The 21,031-nt window shown below is 35.7% G+C and overlaps 1 protein-coding gene across 1 annotated transcript in view; it reads right to left on the minus strand.

Annotated features, from left to right (window-relative positions):
- The window catches only part of SPATA17 (spermatogenesis associated 17), a 235,765-nt gene that overhangs the window by 177,442 nt on the left and 37,292 nt on the right, over positions 1-21,031 (minus strand). The window contains exons 4-5 of the mRNA XM_030812868.1: positions 17,801-17,851; positions 3,497-3,600 (exon numbers count right to left, since the gene is read on the minus strand). Coding sequence (XP_030668728.1) covers positions 3,497-3,600; positions 17,801-17,851 — 155 coding nt within the window. The remainder of the gene's footprint in view (positions 1-3,496; positions 3,601-17,800; positions 17,852-21,031) is intronic.

The following is a 21,031-nucleotide window of genomic DNA, read 5'->3' on the forward strand; positions in this document are numbered from 1 at the left end:
AGAGGCTGTGGCAGGAGAATCGCTTGAACCCAGGAGGCAGAGGTTGCAGTGAGTCAAGATTGTGCCACTGCACTCCAGACTGGGCAACAGGGCGTGACTCCGTCTCAAAAAATAAAAAAAAAAAAAGTTAATAGTGTTTATTTCTGAGTGATGAAATTATAGATGACTTTTTATTTAGTTTCTTTTACATTATCTATATTTTCAGTTTTTCTACAAGGGGCATGTATTATTTGTGAAACAAAGAAATTACGGGTCTTTTAAAGATGAAAGCAAAACATTTAATTAGGAAACAAAAACAAGTTAAAAGAAAAAATCTGAGAGATGTTTCTCTAAAAAATATAGATAAGCCTAACAATTTTGAGAACAAAAGAGAGAAGTATTTAAATAAGCAAAGTAAATAATGAGAAATGGACTAAAACAACTAAAGTACATATTGTAATTAAAATATCATAAATAACATTAGATATATTTAAATGTCAATGAACTAATAATTATCTGGAAATAAAGAAAATGGACTCTAATAAATTTATAAAAACCTGAATTAAGGTTTGGAAATGTTAATGATTGACCTTCCCCAAAAGGCTCTGGGTCCAGGGAGTTTTATAAAATATTTATTTTAAACTTCCAAAGACTAGTAATCCCCATATCAAAAAATCTACTTAATTCATTTAATACATATGGCAAAAATCTGACACTAGGATCTGACAATTGCAATATGAGAAAGAAAATTACATTAGTCCCCTGTTATTTACAGAGAATGTGTTCCAAGGCTCTTTGTGGCTGCCTGAAACTGCAGATAATATTGAACCCTATAAATACTACGTTTCCTCCCATACATACATACCTATGATAAAGTTTAATTTATAAATCAGGCACAGTAAGAGATTAGCGTCAATAACAAAAAATAAAATAGAACAAGTATAACAATATACTATAATAAAGATCATACAAATGGGTGTTCTCGCTCACTCTTTCTCGTTCTCTCTCAAAATATCTTATTGTACTGTACTGTGAATAACTGAAAGTGCAGAAAGCAAAACCATGGATAAGAGGGGCCACTGTATAACCAATCACATATACAGAAGAGGATGTAAGTATCCTAAATAAAATACTCATATAATTTAGTGAAAATTCAAAAGAATAATTAACAATGGCCTGGTTAGATGTATTCCTAAAATAAATGATGGTTTAATATTAGTACATCTATTAACAGAATATAGCTCTATGCATGTTAGTATATTAAAAAAAGAAAAAACATCCTATATAATTATTTCAATAGATGATAAAAAAGCATTTGCTAAAGTCAACTTCCATTCCTGGTTTAAAAAACTCTAAGAGAGCTAGAAATAATAGAATGGCTCTGTAATATACTAAAGAATACCACTCTAAAACAAAATTACAACACTGATATACCAGACTCTCTAATGACTAGAGATATTCCTATTAAAATCAGGAGGAAAATAAGAATTACTGGAAATATCTGTCAAATAGAAGATTCAGACCTTTCCCAAACCACCTCTTCACCTATTTGCCTCCTTGACTTTCTTCTATTCAGGGCTCAGACAAGAGTGAAGCAAGTAAGGCCCCTGAAGTGCAGAATTGAAGGACATACTCACTCTTGGGGTTATGAAAGTTCAAGGTTGATAACTGTGTGACCCTGAGAGTGAGCACCTCCCTCCCTTAAAAGCCTCACTTGTCTTACCCTAGTTCCAGCCCTGCACGTATTTCTTCTCTCTTGCAAACTCTACTAGCTCTTCCTCCTGACAAGCTGAAGTCAGCCATTTGTAGACAGCCAGCCAGTCTTTAGAATTTTAGATGTTTCAAGAAGAAATTAAGCAGCAGTCCCCTATGATTCATGTGTTTCTGAATTTTCCAACTTCTCCAATCGACTAAATCCTATTGAAGCCTTCCCACCTTAACTGCTCTCTTTCCAAAGAAATCAAATTAACAAATTTCTCTATAGGTAATCCTCAAAGACCAGATCCCTTTATATTCAAAACATATGTGAGAAAGTTAGTAGTCGGGAAATTAGTTTTCATATATATCTTATATATTATTTTAGGGTCTCAGACAAAACTTTTATTTTAATAATTTATTGCCAATTACTTGTTCTCTTTAGTTCAAAGACTTTGAAGAGTAAAATAAGGGGCTGGGCGCAGTGGCTCACGCCTGTAATCCCAACACTTTGGGAGGCCGAGGTGGGCAGATCACCTGAGGTCAGGAGTTCAAGACCAGCCTGGCCAACATGGCGAAATCCCCATCTCTACTAAAAATATAAAAATTAGCTGGGCGTGGTGGTATGCAACTGTAATCCCGGCTACTGGAGAGGCTGAGGCACAAGAATCACTTGAACCCCAGAAGCAGAGGTTGCAGTGAGCCAAGATCGTGCCACTGCACTCCAGCCTGCATGACAGAGGAAGACTCCGTCTCAAAAAAAAAAAAAAGAGTAAAATAAGATGATATATGATATATGTAGAAAATATTTTGAAGTGAGACTATTCTATAAATACCAACTATTATTAATTAGTATTTCTTTTTTATCAAAATGTGCTATATGCATATGGTCATTTATATGTTATTAGAATGGGGCATATCACAGGAGGAAAAAACTATTTTCAAAGTAATATGGAAACTTAACATATAGAACTTTGGAAAAGCTGGCTGAGTAATATTATGATGCCTTTACTTTGCATAATTCTACAGATCCCATATCCTAAATCTATGTCCTATCCTCCTATGTGTTTAAACAAATCAAAACTGACAGTGAACAGACCTTTTTAATATGTTTCATGACATTTTATTCTAGGAGAGGCAAGTTCTTGCTATGGAACATGTTTCTCAAATGCATCTGAGGCGTTTCATATTTAATGTTGCATCTCTAGATCGTTTTACAGATAAATTCATCTCATCATGAAATAATTTTCCTGAAACTATTTTGTATAGGACCAAGATACTACACACATAAATAAATATACAAGATACTACACACATAAATAACTTGCAGTGAAGGATACAAGATTTTTTAAATATAATAATAATAAATTAAGGTAAATAGAATCATATATATATTTTTTATCAAAAATGTCTGCCTAAACACTGACTTTTAGAAAGTATTTTTAGCCGGGCGTGGTGGCTCACGCCTGTAATCCAAGCACTTTGGGAGGCCAAGGTGGGCGGATCACAAGGTCAGGAGCTCGAGACCAGCCTGACCAATATGGTGAAACCCTGTCTCTACTAAAAAACAGAAAAAAATTGGCCAGCCGTGGTAGTGGGCGCCTGTTATCCCACCTACTCAGGAGTCTGAGGCAGGAGAATTGCTTGAACCCAAGAGGAGGAGATTGCAGTGAGCCGAGATTGCGCCACTGCACTCCAGACTAGGCAACAGAGTAAGACTCCATCTAAAACAAAAAAATATTTCTAAATATGGTGTTGATCAACATCTATTGAGTAATCTTTCCAAAGTTTTCCCTAGTGAATGGATGATTGCACTACTTACCTAATTGCATCGTTGGTCTCTGAAACGACCCTTAGGTACTCTTTCAAATAATAATAATTAAAGAGGTATTTCCGAACTCTATAACCTCGCCATCGTCTCTGAATCTATTAAAGTAAATAAAGAGATAAAATATGCCATTAAACACTTTTATTAAAAAATCTAATAGCACTTCAAAATTAAGGTAATTATGGCTGATAACTCCTATCAAATAAAGTCTTGGGCTTTTCTACTAATATTGTAGTATATTAGTTGTAAATATAGGTTCTGCTCATAAATTTTTTATGAAATATTATAAAAATAAACAATTATAGGCTATTATAATTTATTTTAAATTATTTATAATTATTTCACAGAATACTAAACTATTGAAAGACTTATAAAAATTTGCCTTACAAATTCCTACCATTTCCACTTCCTGGGCAAATAGATTTTTTTTTTCATAGCCAACTCACTTTAAGGTTGCATTTGGTCTCATTGAAATACACGTTTAGTTTTTGTATTTTGTCTCATTAATGGGCTTCTTAAATTCAGTGGTATCAAAATATTTAAACAAATTCTTGTATCTTAATTATGACATTTTAATACTTCCTTAACAATAACAACAATAGCTAACATTTATTGAGCTCTTATGTGCTAGGCACTATCTAAGGGTTCTTGCTTACACTTATGTATTTAACCTTTAGAATACTCCTATGACATAAATACTCATTACCTCATTTACAGATGTGGAAACAGTTAAAAAGAGAGGTTACACAATTTTCCTATAATTATACAGCTATTAGGATGAATCTAGGAATCAAATTTTAAGTTAGGGCTTCAGAGAGCCCACTCTCATAACCATTGCAATATAGAACTGAGAACAAAGAGAACTGTGATTTTCAATAAAAAAAAAATTTTATTGAAATTATCTGCTTCTTACATCTTTTACTTCAATGCTGACATTCAAACAGTTTTGTTTTTACTAGAACGTATCATCAAAGTAGGGTGTTTTTTTTTTGGATGAGAGGAATGTTAGGGGTCTGAGAGACCATACCTAAGTCAGCTTCTAGATATCTTATACAACCCCAGGAACCATGAGAATCAGTCACTGTCCTTAAGTCCTATCTTTGCTAATATAAATACCTTTGCTATATTTTCTAATACCCCTATTTGAAAAACTCAAACAAAATAATATATGATATTAATTAGGAAAAAATGCCTGAAATTATTTGAAGGATTAGAGGAAAAAGAAATAGCACATATTGAAAAATATTAACTTAGTCTTGCGTAAAGATTTGGCATCATTCCCTAAAATTTTCCAACAGTTTAAATATCTATATGAATGATTCACGTATCATAAATGATTCCCTTTTTGGATATGAAGTCTTTCCAATTTTAGCACAGTTTGCTAGGCTAGAAGAACACATGTCTTCCCTAAACTTTTTTTTTTAATAGGAAAGGGAAATACGGAGGCTAAGCACCAGTCCACTGGGTTTTATCCCCAAAGCCTACTTTATTTTAACTAAAAAATATTTAGTATAAAATTTGTATAAGTTGAATATTGGATCAATAAAAAATAAACCGGAAAAATTGTTTACTTAAATTCTGATTATTTTTCTCTGTTTTAAAACATGGCCATTTAAAAGGTCATTTATAATCATTTTACAATTTAAGATATTAAACTTGGCTGGGCATGGTGGCTCACATCTGTAATTCCAGGACTTCAGGAGGCCAAGGCAGGCAGATCACAAAGTCAGGAGTTCGAGACCAGCCTGGCCAATATGGTGAAACCCTGTCTCTACTAAAAATACAAAACAAAACCCCGTCTCTACTAAAAATACAAAACTGGGCATGATGGCGTGTGTCTGTAGTCCCAGCTACTCGGGAGGCTGAGGCAGAAGAATCGCTTGAACCGGGGAGGAGGAGGTTGCAGTGAGCAGAGATTGCACCACTGCACTCCAGCCTGGGCGACAGAGCGAGACTCGGTCTCAAAAGAAAAAAAGATATTAAACATGAAGATTATAAGGGAGTGTTTCTGTCAGACTCCCCGTATGAGATTACTAAACTAACTGGAAATATGCAAAACAGCTTGCAAGAACAAGTAAATCAGAGGCAATAACTTTATTTTATTTTATTTATTTATTTATTTATTTATTTATTTATTTATTTATTTATTTTGAGACAGAGTCTCACTCTGTCGCCAGGCTGGAGTGCAGTGGCGTGATCTCGGCTCACTGTAACCTCCAACTCCCTGGTTCAAGCGATTCTCCTGCCTCAGCTTCGTGAGTAGCTGGGATTACAGGCACATGCCACCACGGCCAGATAATTTTTGTATTTTTAGTAGAAACGGGGTTTCACCATGTTGGCCAGGATGGTCTCGATCTCTTGACCTCATGATCTGCCCGCCTTGGCCTCCCAAGGTGCTGGGATTACAGGCCTGAGCCACCGTGCCCAGCCTTTTTTTTTTTTTTTTCTTTAACAGAGTCTCACTTTGTCACCCAGTCTGGAGTGCAGTGAGTGGCATGATCTCGGCTCACTGCAACCTCTGTCTCCTGGGTTCCAACGATTCTCCTGCCTTAGCCTCCAGAGTAGTTTGGACTACAAGCATGTGCCACCATGCCCAGCTAATTTCTGTAATTTTAATAGAGGCAGGGTTTCACCATGTTGGCCAGGCTGATCTTGAACTCCTGACCTTAAGTGATCCTCCCACTTTGGCCTCCCAAAGTGCTGGGATTACAGGCGTGAGCTACCACACCCAGCCAACAATAACTTTAGAAAGTGAAACTAGTAGTACAGCAAACTAATGTAACAAAAGTATTCAAAGTGTCTTTTGAAATACTTCTCAAATGATCTTATTTGCAAGATCAATTCTTTAAAAAAAACACTCTAAAATTATATACTCAATTTAGAAACTCTCCCTAATTTTACCAATATTAGATTATGGCTGAGAAAGAAAAAGAAGGAATTGATAGAACCACTTTCCTAATGAAAAAAGAAGAATCAACTGGAATATGTATACATATATAAATCATACATGCAAATAAGTGCATATTTTCCTAGCTTATCTAATTTGATCATTATAGCATCATTCTGAGGTGGAGATTATTACTAGCCTCATTTGATAGAACAGGGAATTGATGTTTAGAGAGGTTAACTAATTGCCTCAGATCACATAGCTGGTTGGATGGCTTCAAATGTTTCAGTATACTTTTACTGCATATACAGTAACAATTTTATTAATGAAGGGAACACTTCTAAATACATGTACTGACAGGAAATCCATCATCAGCAATAGAGGTTATTCAAGTTGCATAGGAAAATATTAAGATATCAAATAGTATTAAGGGAGGGGCTATCACATGAAAATATCATTAAATTATAAATAAAATAAGATTAAGTGTGCCAGAAAACACAAAAGATGCATGTTGGCATACCAACAGGAAGGAAGAATAATGCGAGTTTATGATTTGGTAATATCAGAGAAATGGATATTCCCATTTCTAAGAAAGAGACGTTAAAGGAAAAAAACTGAAATTGGCTGAAAAATTTGTGTTCAAGTAAGAAGAGTTTCCTGTAATTAAAAAAGAAAAAATCCAACGACATGGGCTGTTTCCTTCTCCAAACCCAGCAACTACTGGAAACAGCACCAACCATATCTAGAGAGCCTACAACTGGTATGCTTTCAGAAAACATTCTAATGTCCTGACACCCTACACCTCTCTCCAAAGGCTGGCTAAACTTCCTCTCCGAGATAATTCCTTTTATTCAAAATTGGATATTAAAGAATGTAATAAGTGAGTGATGGTTAAGGTAAGAAATTAAAACTCATCCACACTGAAGTATAATCAATCAGTCTTTAAGTGCCTTTCTTAGAGATGAGTGGGTAAAAAGATCTGGAGGAAACAGCATTTGAGTGGGTGAAGAAGCTGCCATCAGTGAAATGAAGGATCTAAAATTTATTGAGCTCCATGAATGTGCCAGGTATTATGCTAACTGCTTTTATTCTCACAATATCCTTGTGAATAGGGCACGATCTCCATGTTAAAAATGAAGAAACTGAGGTTAAGTAATTTGCTCAGGGTCACATAACCAGTAAAACAGTAAATGGAAAGTCAGGATACAAACTCAGGTTTGTCTTACTCCAAAGCCCACTCTTTCCACTTAAAACACCTTACATATATATTGTATAAAGAGAGAGAGTATATGCATGTTCTTTAGTTTAAAATATGGTATTTTCTTATATTATAGGGGGACTAGTTTAACCAATAGCTAATTGATATTGTAAAATACAATACAGATGAGACTGTACTATATTTCCTATTATAGCAACAAATGACATCTTAAATTTTGCCTATTCTGTTGATATTCCAGTACTAGTAAATATACTTCTAATATTTTTAAATGTACTTTCAGGCAGCAAGATGATTTTTTATAACATTTCTTCTGAATTTCAAGGTGAATGGGTTATGACTTCAAAAAAACAAAAGAAAAATGACTCATATTCATGTCCTTCAAAGTAATTAGCAACTTTCAAAAGTGATTGGTATAAAACAATTATTGTCATTGATCAGCTCTGAATAGATAATTTTAAACAAAGTCATTGTGTGCTCAGCAGATTACAGCTTGTTAACGGGCAAGTTCTAAATGACCTCTTAAGCTAGTCAAATCAATGATGCATATTCCTCATTAAGTAACATCAAAATGTAAGTGGTCTTATAAATAATGTTTATTTTAAGCACTAAAACAAATGGCAAAACCTTGATATATTAAAAGCCATCTGCTATGGAAAAGATTTTCCCTCCATTGGGTTTACTTTTATTCCTGAAAATCTATAGTAACCTTAATGCCACTAAAAGAAAAAATGTCTTCTCTCTTAACATGAAAAATGAAGGCATGGGGCCGGGAGCGGTGGCTCATGCCTGTAATCCCAGCGCTTTGGGAGGCCGAGGTGGGCAGATCACGAGGTCAGGAGTTTGAGACCAGCCTGGCCAACATGGTGAAACTCCATCTGGACTAAAAATACACAAAATTAGCTGGGCGTGGTGGCAGGAGCCTGTAATCCTAGCTACTCAGGAGGCTGAGGCAGGAGAGTCGCTTGAACCTGGGAGGCAGGAGAGTCGCTTGAACCTGGGAGGCGGAGGTTGCAGTGAGCCGAGACCAAGCCACTGCACTCCAGCCTGGGTAACAGAGGGAGACTCCATCTCAAAAAAAAAAAAAAAAAAAAAGAAAAGAAAAATGAAGGCATGGAAAACAAATTCCTTGATAATAGCTCACCCAGTATTAATGCTCTAAATGTATATGAGAGTACAAAAGTAGAACTCAGTTATTCATAATTACACTTTTATTAGAATGCTCAACATTCTAAAAAAGACTGTACAGTGAACACAGAAATGCGGGTTTACTAAATCTTCAAAGATTAGGAATGTAAAAAGTAGTAATATAACCTAAGTTTTCATTCTAGGTATCATTGCATTGTCATGTCACAACCATTTATATTTATACATAAAATATTATCATATGAAAATATAGTTTCACACATACAGGACATATATGTGAAAATCTTAACTAGATATTTTTAGCAAAAGACTCTGGATAATTATTAAATGTGCAGTTTCCTCTCTTTAATGTTCTGTTTCCCCACTCTCACTGGCCTTATACTTCCTTTCTCTACAGATCTATTTAATCATTTCACAATGATATTGGTACTAGAAGTAGAAGGAGGGAGGAAGAAATATACTTTTACATAGGGATGGAACATTAAAATATCTATTCCATCATCAGGTAAAAGCTTGGTGTTGTCCAGATGGCCCCTTCTTTTCTTCCCTAGGCTGATACTTTGGGATACCTTTTTTTGTGTAAATAAAACTGTTATTCATTCTGTAGGCCCAGAACCATAACATAATGTCTAGCATATAAAAGACCTTCCGTATCCTTTTTCTGAATTAATTTACCTATCTATCTCTATGTAATTTTGGGGTCATTATTCTAAATACAAATGCTGACTTCATAGTATTATAAATACGAAAATAGTATTATAAGTACTTTAAGGGATTGAGATGAATCTTTATATATCTGACACATATTTAATCATTTTTAAGTAAAGCCACCATATAATCTTTTCTAACTTTTTTTTGTATTTTAGACACAAGTGGGAAACAAAAGAAAATGGTTACTTGATATATCAAGTTAGATTAATTTTTATAAATTAAAAATTTTATTATATGCGGAGAAAGCTCTAAGGGGAAATAAGCCAATAAAGTGATGTTATTTGGCAAATTTGTTGTTTAAATGACCTTTGTTCTACTGTTTCTCTTGTTACTATTGCTTCTGTTTCCCTAAATGTGAGCATTTCAATCTGAACAAAATTGTTTGGGGGCACTATAATCAAGTTAAATAATTTAAAATAATAAAGAATCAGTTGAAACTGCAGATTCCAGTGGAATTTCACTAAGTAAGTATAGGTAATTGATCAATAACAGGTATGGGATTTCAGGGTAAAAGGAATTTTACTTGAAACAATTAATTACATCTGTAGTTCTTTAACACTCTGTAGGCTTTTGATTATTACCATTTTTTTCATTCCTCATAGATCTTTGAAACTAAGATAAAAACGTATGATGGAATTCATTTTGTAAGAGAGATCTCTAAGATGCTGCATACCAGCACTTCTTGAAATTTGCATGCATGTGCTATTGCTCCAGTTGTTCTAGGGCAGACAAGCAAAGGAAGACTCAAGATGTATGACATGATACAAAGGAGCCTTTTCAAAGGCATTACAAGGAACAAATATTTCCCATAAAGTTTACCTTTGTTACATTCCAAAGTCTGTGACAGATTATATGTCCCCATTATGTTTAGTTTATTGAAGACTAGTATACTCTAAACATTAATTTAAAAACAGCAGTTGACTTTATCAGTCCTAGCAACAATTTTGTGATTGTTCCTAATGTTTTAAAAATGTTAGAGTCCCTTTTCTTTTCCATTGATGCTTCAGGGCCCAAAACAGGCATGGTAGAGGTATAAATGAAACTAAACACAGACTTTTAAATTTCAAAAATCTGTGTGATCTGCACCTTGAACTTGAACCAGCAAAGAAATGACAAATTCTCTTTGTTATCATTTGTTACATCCTGCACAAAAATCCATTTAAAATTGGAGCAGGAAGGGTGTTTCATCTAGGCTTATGATGGATGACAAATCCTGATGCTGGCAATAGGAATAAGGGAGGCCACAGCCTGAATATTCTTTTAGATGGTGAGGTTTTTCGTCATGAGCCATCTAATTCTGCCTACAAGGGGAAGCATGCGACACTGCATTGGAATGCCTCAACTTACTCCTTGTAAGTTGTAAATTAATTGTCACTTAATTTAGAATTCCTGCATGAAATGTACTACCAATAACGATGCTCACGAATTATCAGGCCACGAGGTCAGCTTTCCAAGAAAACAGGGTATGAGTAATAAAATGTCCCTAAGAGCTCAGTCTAGGTCAGTATAGTTGTTCTCATCCATATTTTCAGAAAAAGAGGATTGAAAGTAAAGCCAGGATTACAAGTGACCAGCAATGACAGAAATGTGAGTGCCAGACCTCCTGGGTTCAATGTCTAACACTTTCATTTACTAGCTGTGTGATTTTGGGCAAGATACCTTTCTGTGATTCCCTTTCCTCATATTTTAAGTTGTAATCTTAATGATACCTATACCTCAGATAATTAGTTATGATGATTACAGAGAAAAGTTAAAATATTTAAAATACTTAGAATGGTGCCTGGAAAGTAGTAACTGCTATACAATTGTTAACTCATTATTATTATTTACCAGTGGTTCTGACCTACCAAGATTTGGCAATACATGACATAGCAATCTTTTTCTTGCCTAGCTTCAGAGATCCATTTTGTTTTTCAAAAATTAGCAGCCACAATAATTTACTTACAAATGAACTCTTTGTAGGATACTACAAGACAATTAACATTTCATATCAGAAACTGGTGCCAAAAGTATGAATTGCCACAGAGACAACAATATGAAATGGACATAAAACAAAGTTGAAGTGGACAGATTAGCAATTTGTCTTTTGAATTTACGAACATTAGTGTAAACTTTATTAAAGAAACAACTATGTTTTAGGAGAATTGCAGGGCATTCAGTTGAAAACTGAATTTCACAGTGTTATATCCCATTTAGGAAAAAATAAGTCTAATTTTCCCCCCACACTCTGACACACTGTAATCTCACTCTTGGAACATTACTAATCTACTCTCCATCCTCCTTCTCTACAAACCTCAACATATCCATATAATTGTGGCAGGAGTCAGACAAATGCCTCGGCAGATAGAAGCGGTCCGATGAAACCCCACCTTCAAGCCAAAAACAGCCGGAAGGCTGAGAGACCAGACTGCTGCTTCCAGATAAAACCCGTGACCCAGAGTGAGAACTTCTGTTCTTGTTTGCCTGCCGTTTCCCAATTGGTTCTTTCTCAATAATGTTTTTTAACCAGTCAAATACTGCCTTTTCCAATACTACCTACAGCTCCCCCCTCCCCTATCCTCTGCCTATAAAAATCCCAGACTCAGCCACACTAGGGGAGACGACCCAACTTCAGGTGGGAGACCACCTTCCGGCATCTGCTCCACATCATAGGAAGCAATGGTGGGGCCAAACCAGCCCTGGAGCCGCAGGCCAGAGCAGGGCAAGGGACTGACCCAGCTGTTAAAACACCACCATCCATCCAGCTGCAGATGGCAGAACTAAAAGAGCTAATTAGCATGTTTTAACATCCCTTCTGGGGCTTCGGGGCTGTTGGCACCTCTGCTTGGGCACCACCGTGTTCCCCTTGGGCAAGACACCTAGTCTGGCTGCAAGCCTTGCACGGAGCCTCCCCCTGTGCTGGTGTTGAGAATGGCTGGCCAGACCCTGCACTCGCTTGCTCACACACACTCTCCCGCCAGGGACTGAGCATGCAGTTGCAGCGGCCAGGGCCTGGAGCACAAGCCAGGCACAGCCAGACAGGCTGAGTAAATGAGGCACCTCCTGCTATCATCCCTGCAAAAGGACCAAGAAAAATCCTGCATCACAAATCAAAGGAGCATTAATCTAGAAGAGGGTATAAATAAAATAAGAAGTCCTTATAAAGAGGGAGAACCAAGGAAACAGAATCCACTGAAGTCTGGCCAGAGCTCAGTCTAACTGAAGTTCAGAATCTGGGGCGTTCCCTTTTTTAAATCCTTGCTTCCTCACTGGCAGTCAGTTTGACTACAGTACACTTAGGTATGCCCCAGCTATACCTATTTATTCTCAGGGAATAAGTTTCAGAATCTGGAGTCATTCTATTGGAAAAATAGAGACTTCAGCAACAAGGCTGAGGCTGAATGTATGTAATCTTGGTGTTGGGTTATTTTCCCCCTACAAATATAAGAATTGGGTATAAGATATATGTCATTTTGTATGAGAGACTTCTTCCTGGATGGGGTCAGCCAATCAGCAAAAGCCATAAGCAAGAGAAAACACTAAATATTGAAAACTATGAATCAAGGTAATGGGAAAAAGGGACAAGAAATAGACCTTAGGATGGAAAAAATAATTCCACTAAACTCTACTCTTTTGCTACCTGGGGATATTTTTAAATGGGTTTTCCCCACATAAGTAATTCTTACCCTCATCTTTATAATATTGTCAGAAACTGGACTCTCTAAGCCCAGTATTTGGAGGGCTAAGATGACATCCAAGTGCTCACTATATAGAAAATGGAGGATGAGTTTTACACAAGGCTGTCAGAAGATATACAATTGTACATCTAGATGGCAGAGGGAGAGAAATGACTAGTGCAACTGAATCAGCTCATGGCGTTTGCATAAGATACTAACAGCTGTTCAAAGAAAGAGAACTGAAAATAAAAGTTGGGGCCCAAATTTAAACAGGATCCACAATGGAGTAGAAAAGATGCTGGAAGAAAAGCAGAACTCTAATCTGGAGTAAAGTCAAATTGAAGACTAAAAAGGAAATAAAGTGTCACAGAGAAACAGGAGGAACAGGGGCCCAGGAGCTAAGATAAAAATTTACTGAGCAATTTATTGCTATATTAATTGATTGTCACTGGCCTAGCTGCAAATCAGCAACAGTGGTTTTGTAAAGGCATACTGTTGGTTCTGACAGCAGCTTATATCATAGCAAACCTCCTTCAAATTGGTGTGTGTTATGATACTTCAGCAAAATCCTAAATCTTGTGAAGTCTTCCATTTACATATGAACTGTACAAACTAAATTTTACCTTACCAAGTCCAGTTTACCTACATCATTATAGTATAGTCAGATAAGCAAAAAAAGCTTAAAGATCCCCTAGCAAAGGCTTAAATAATTTGCAACAAACGCACTTTGAAACTTAGAAAAAATGTGTTAAAGTAAAGGACTTTTTTTACTCCTTGTTTAGAAAAGAATGGGCCAGCATTCATTGATTTATTCAGGAATATTTATTTAACCACCTACTATAAGCCAAGCATTGAAGATACAAAGATGAAGAAGATAGGATCTGGGCCTCAAGAGACTTACAGTGTGTAGGGGGCAGGGGGTGGTGGGGTGGAGACAGGCATGTAAATTAGTAAGGATAATAAAATGTTACAGGTTCTATAACAGAAGTATGTCAATGGTAAAATAGGAATATAAAAAAGGAAAGTGATGAATTCCACAGGGGTAGGGGGATCATAAAGTCTTTAGAGAAAAGGTGACCCTTTAAAAAATAAATGCAGCAAATCAGGATATTAATATATATTAAATAAAAGAAAATAACATACATATAATTTGTTTTTCATTACAAAAGAGTGATATCTATTTAGGGATGGATAGGCTATAAATAAATTTGTAAAACTCCTGCCATTTCAGAAATGCTCCACTAGCCTCTTTGACAATTGAATACATTTTAGTTGTCATGGTAGCAATCAATAACCAAATATATGTAACTTACAATAGGTTTTGTTCGTAAGGAAAATTAAGACAAAAGTTTTGTTCTTATATACTGTACATGAAGGTCTTATTCATAATTTGGGTACATATATATCTGTCTGGATATTATTGGCCATATAGATATTTGGTAGTTATCTGTTACCCTTAGAGATTCTTTCTTTTGAACACTCGCCATTCATGTTTAAATCACTTCTAGTTTTGAACTAAGTTACCAGGTAGCTTAGGAACTGAAAAAGCAGAATTGTATTTATTAGAAATAAAACTTCAGCTACTGGCATCCAATTAGGATTGTAATCTTCGGATATACACAACACAAAGGTATCTGGGCCACACATTGGTCTCTCTGGCCCCTCACTCTTGCAAGTAGCAGAATTTTAAGGGCGCCATCTTGCAAAAATCCACTTACAAATAAATTGGTTGGAGTCCACTGACAGCTTCAGTTCCAGTCACTGGTCACTTGGATCAACCAATGCTATAAACTTATTGTTGTTGGGGAATCACTTACGGTCTTTCTGCCAGTGAGCCTCATTCCTGATTCCTCAACTTAGGAACAAGAAAGAGCACATAGTCTACTACCAAGTTAACCCATCTCAAACCTCTGAAGAGTGACTTTGAACTTCTTTGTTAGAGAAATGTCTCTAACCTTTATGTGCTCCACATAGCCTCACAGAAATTCCTGAGTGTCATTAGTGGATCGTTCCAACCTCTAGGTAAAGCCTAAGTCTTCGCTCCCCTCACTTTAATCCCTACTGCATTCCCACCCCTATGCTTCTCTCCCAAAATGTTGTGTTGGAAAGAAAAGGCAATAAGAGGAGGACAGGAGAGGACAGGAGAGGCAGGAAGGGGAGAAGACAGAAGGAGAAGAGAAAGGAAGGGGAAGGGAAAAACGATCCAGAATTACAAGGGAGAGACTTTATTGGAAAGGAATATTGCAAGAGGAAGCGGGAGGGTGACTACTGCAATCTGCAGAGGCAGATTACTGCATAGGGAGAACACGTTGACCATGAGATTTACAAGCAAGTTAAGAGGAAGGCAAAAAGAATTTTTCTTTCATAGGAAGGTATAAACAAGGCTAGAAGGAATCTGAGGTGGAGAAGTGGGATAAGAGGGTGGCATGACTGAATAGTAGATCAGAGAATCTTTTATCTTGAAGTCAGTCTATTATCAGGAGAGGACGTTAAGGAGATGCTACATGCTGGCCAATGTTCAGGGACATAGAGGAGGGAGAGAAGCTAAATCACAGGTTGGTTAACAAACATTTTGTTCCAACTGGTCAGTAGGAACAAGCAACTCAGCTAATCATTTGTGAGGTAAAGAATGGAAATTTGGAGGGAATGCATCTGGCCTTGTCATAGGTAAAAAAGTGGGGCATCCCTGTATATATCTGATACAAGGGAAGAGTAAACTTTTTTCTTTTCCTGTTTTAATTATTATTATTATTTTGCAGTAAGCCGTTTCTAAAACAGAAAAGGGTGTGGGGATTTCTTTTTTTTTTTTTTTTTTCTGAGATGGAGTCTTGCTCTGTCACCCAGGCTTGGAGTGCAGTGGTGGGATCTCGGCTCACTGCAACTTCCGCCTCCTGGACTCAAGGGATTCTCCTACCTCAGCCACCCAAGTAGCTGAGACTACAGGTGCCCACGACCATGCCCAGCTAATTTTTGTATTTTTACTAGACACGTGGTTTCACCATGTTGGCCAGGCTGGCCTTGAACTCCTGATGTCAGGTGATCCACGCTCCGTGGCCTCCCAAAGTGCTGGGATTATAGGCATGAGCCACCATACCCGGCCAGGTGTGGGGATTTCTTAACCTTTGTTGTTTTCCAGGATCATAAGACTCAGGTAAAATTCAACATTGTCCATTGACATTAATCAAAGATAAATTGACATTGGATGATGCTATTGGAAAATTGAGCTTTTAGTATATGTTGGAATAAGTAAAAAACTGCCTTCCAAGGGACTTATACTGATGTGAATTTCTTACATATGTTCAGTCTAGGTAAAAGAAACCTTAATAAGCCAGACCAGAACTCAATATGAAGGTTTGAGGTAAAATAATACACAAAAGTACGCACCTTCCTAACTCTATCTTCTGTGCTTCTCCCTAGAAGCACAGAAGGGAGGAAGGATCTCCTTCTACAATCTCCCCTGGTGATCAGTGGAAATAGCTAAATGGGCATTAACTGCTTTAGGTTCTCAGTCATCTATGACTTTTTATTTTGGAGACACATCTGACATGAAGTAAGCAGAAAAGAATCAATGGTGTTTTAGTCTCAGAGGTTAAGTTTATAGCAAAGCTGTATAAAATCTCTGAAATTCCTAGACCAAAGTATTCCCATTAAAAGGGAAAAATTGAATTGTTTTCCTATATGAATATTACTGAGAAAGGCAAATAGCCCATTGCAGCTAGATTTTCTGCCTCTGGCTCAAGAAAAGCAGCAGGAAGATCTACTTCTTCCTTTTATATTTTTCCTCAAACTCCAGGTGAACAAGCAGAGAGGAGGATGAAGAAATACTAGAGTGAGCTGGCTAGACTACCAGCACACTCACCTGAAAAGGAAAGAGCCTCTTTCTAAAGCAAAACATGTAGTCAAAATAATGTTAACTTACCCACTATGGTTCACCCCAGCACCTTCAGAAAGGATTTTACTACCTTGCCTCACTAAAAATAAAATCCATTATTTGCAGAACTAACAGATTAATGAAAAAGAACATAAGGCAACATAGATTTTAAGGACACTAATGAAATTCACTTAAGAAATTTCTCCATGTATAATAGCTTAGCAATTAAATTATTATCATATTGTCTGAAACAAAAGAAATAATATTTTTGTTATGTCCATTCCCAGGATCAGTGCAGAAACTGAGTTCAAGCTCCATAATTGCTAAATTCAGTTTTCTATTAGGAAAATAGCACATTAAAAATGAACAGAGAAATGATAGAAATAAAACTTCTAAGCTGGAAACTGACTTCGTTGCTGTTAAATCATATGAATAATTTCTAATTGATTTGTATTGGGCAGGAATCTTATATTTCAGAACCATGTTCATCCATTTATCACAATGTATTCTGTATGACATATGGAAACTAATACATTGCTTCATTAATATTTAAGACTTTCTCTAGTTATGGCTCAGAGATATTCAACATTCTAAAACATAAGCATTTATAATTACATGTTTTACATTTTACTCTAATTTTTAATACTGCCAAGATTATTTAGCATAACTAACTTTTTAACTACATACTCTTTCTCTCTTTACCATTAGCATATCAATCAAATTTGCATTATTCTGGTTTGCTCGTTTTATTAAAAGCGAATTCAGGGCACAATTGACTTTTCATTTGTTTAACAAGTGAAGAAATATTTACCCTGACAGCCATGGCATTGTAGAGATTCATCATCATAGTATAATATGCTACCTGTGAATCAAGAAAAAAAGATGGCATACATTTCAGTTACACAAAGACAGTGCAGCCTATTTTTACATATAAAAGATAAGAATCTTTATACGTAATACATAATAAGAGTTCTAGCCTTAGAAAAATGAAATCAAACGTTGTATTGAAGAGATAGGCTTCCTAATACATAATGCAAGCTTAACCAGAAAAATCTATGGTAGTCAAACCAGGAGCTAATGGAGATATATGATCATAAAATGCTCTCCGCTGAGTTTGATAATCAATGGTGCTCTACTGAGAATAGAATAACAAAGCAGAAATATTCACAAGTGCTGGTGACATGTAGTATTGTATGATTTATTCACTGGGGTTCTTTTAGCCAAAACTCACAGAAACATAAAAGGAATTCATATTTCAAGATGTCTGGTTTAATGAAAAATTCAAAGAAATGCTGTCTTCAGTCGAAATCATTCAAGGATATGGATGCAGTGATGGAGCAAAATTGTGCCTTCCAACCATCTATGCAAAATGTTATGTACTTAGCTGTCTCCTGAGTAATCCTTGGGAATTTTGTTTCATTTAATATTCATTTTAACACTATAAAATCATAAATACAATGATATCATGTTACAGCAAATCCCTTGATATAGTGAAGACTTCCTGAAGTGTTGGTTTCTCTCTAGTAAAGACACATCTATATATTAATATACAAATTTCTGTTACAGTAAATCATTCAACAGTGTAGCTTATTTCAATGAAAGTATTCTTTAAATAAAGCTTCCCCATCTGCTCTTTTAATTAAAAATATAAAATAAATATAATTCATGACAGTACAATAAACAATAAAAGCAATGAGATACATATTTTTAACATGGTATACAACTTTATCCATTTTTATTCAACCAAAATTTATTCACTATAACTTGAGCCCAGGTAATAATTGTTATGTTTCAGGCAAAAATCAGAAAAAAGTGCCTTAACTCTTTATAAAGGGGCTTTCGGCCCCATGACAAACAGAAATTCATATAAAAGGGTTTCACTGTAATTAGTGTTGTTTGAATTGCCTGGTCTGATCCAAAGCAAATTGTCTGTGGAGAGCAGCAGGGCTGGATTATTTATCAACAGTCTGAGCAATTAAGAAACAGTTGGCTGCAATATGTTATTTACAAATGAACACAACAATGTTTCTTCATTTTAAATTCTCTTTCTTCATGATTGTAAGCAAGGCGTAATTGGAGTTTGAGGTGATTTAAAATATTTACGTTAATAGTGTACTTCTTGACATCATATTGAAGCAGACATTGCTATTAAACATTTCTATAAAGAAGAAATACATTGGATATTATATATTTCCAAAAGTTTGGGTTCAGAAAAAGATGTTTCTTGTCTTTATCATATCATTGTTTAGTTAACAGTAGAGTGAATGTGTGAGATTTTGAACTACAGACCTGTGTTCAATTCCTGGCTTTGCTTTTAACAGCTGTGTGGCCGTGAACAACTTACTGAAAGTCTCTCAGTCTTGATTTCCATTCTTAGAAAACTGGTCATTATATGCTTCATTGACTTGTTGTGAAGACTAAAATGAGATAAAGTATCTAAGGTGCTCAGGACATAGCTAATAGTCATTATGAAAGGGATTATCAGTAGTGCTCACATTACACATTTTGTAGTTAAAAGTATGTAATTAAACTATAAGTAAAATTCCAGGCCAGGCGTAGTAGCTCATGCCTGTAATCCCAGCACTTTGGGAGGCCGAGGCAGGTGAATCACGAGGTCAGGAGTTCGAGACCAGCCTGGCCAACATGGTGAAACCGCGTCTCTATTAAAACTACAAAAAAAGTAGCTGCGCGTAGTGGTGGGCGACTGTAATCCCAGCTACTCAGGAGGCTGAGGCAGGAGAATCGCTTGAACCCAGGAGGCGGAGATTGCAGTGAGCCAAGATCGAGCCACTGCATTCCAGCCCAGGTGACAGAGTGAGACTCCATCTCAAAAAAAAAAAAAGAAAAAAAAAGTAAAATTCCAAAAAGTATAAAAGGCTCAATTTTATTATGAACTAACAGGAAAAAAAGATTCAGATTTTGAACCAAAGAATTCTGAATCCTGTAGTTAAGAGGTGAGAAAGCACTTTGATTCTCACATATCATTCTTAAGTGAACCACTAATTGATACCACATTTATTCTCAATTGTCTTGCCCAGATGCTTTAGAAAGTACTGAAAGAAGCATATGCAACAGAATATTTTATTATTCCACTTACATGAGGTACTAGAATAGTCAAATTCATAGAGACAGAAAGTAGAAAGTGGTTACCAGGGACTGGAGGGAAAGGAGAGTTATTATTTAATGTGTACAGAGTTTCAATTTGGGAAGATGAAAAAGTTCTGGAGATGAACAGTGGTGATGGTTACGTAACAATGTGAATATACTTAATGCTACTGAATAATACTGTTAAAAATGATTGAAGTGGTAAATTTTACGCTACACATATTTTACCATAACTTTTTTAAAAACTAAAAAAAAACACATCTGAATGTGAACTGCATTTCCATAAGCTTTCTAAGAGATACATATAAACACTTTAAACTTCTGTAAAATTTTATCTTTGTTTTTCCATTCTGAAAATGATGATTATTTGTTATATTATTAACCCTTTGGGTTACTTGAACAGTTAAAATATAACTCATAGAAAGGCTCTAGTTCTTAAAAAATTATTTTCTAGAATTCTGTCTTAAAAGTTTTTTTTTCATTCCATGAAACTGGGTGAGGAAAGCATATTATACCTACCAAATGTTAATAACATATCCAAGAATGACAAGCCATTTTAATGTCTCGGCAGACAAAATTCTTATTTATTAATTACCTATTCCTTTATCATCAAGATATCAAGTCTATTTTAAAGGGGAAGATGAAAGATCTGGGGGGAAAATTAAGTATAACAGAAGTAGATTGTTTTATTGTAGTGGAAACATGGTGCTCAATTTTAGATGTTCACCAAATGTTTGTTGAATAAATGAAGAAAAAGAGGGAGGGGAAAAGAACAGGAAAGATAAGGAGAATTGATGTCTTGCATTTACATCAGATAGGATAGGAAGAATTCCTGGGACTAAAAAATAGCATTTGAACGTTATCAGCCATTTGTTAGCTCTATGTGGCCTTTGTCATATTATCTAGCTCAATTTTAGAAAGCTTCTGAAATTTTTTA

Source organism: Nomascus leucogenys, chromosome 5 (genome assembly GCF_006542625.1).
Source record: "Nomascus leucogenys isolate Asia chromosome 5, Asia_NLE_v1, whole genome shotgun sequence".
Taxonomy (NCBI): domain Eukaryota; kingdom Metazoa; phylum Chordata; class Mammalia; order Primates; family Hylobatidae; genus Nomascus; species Nomascus leucogenys.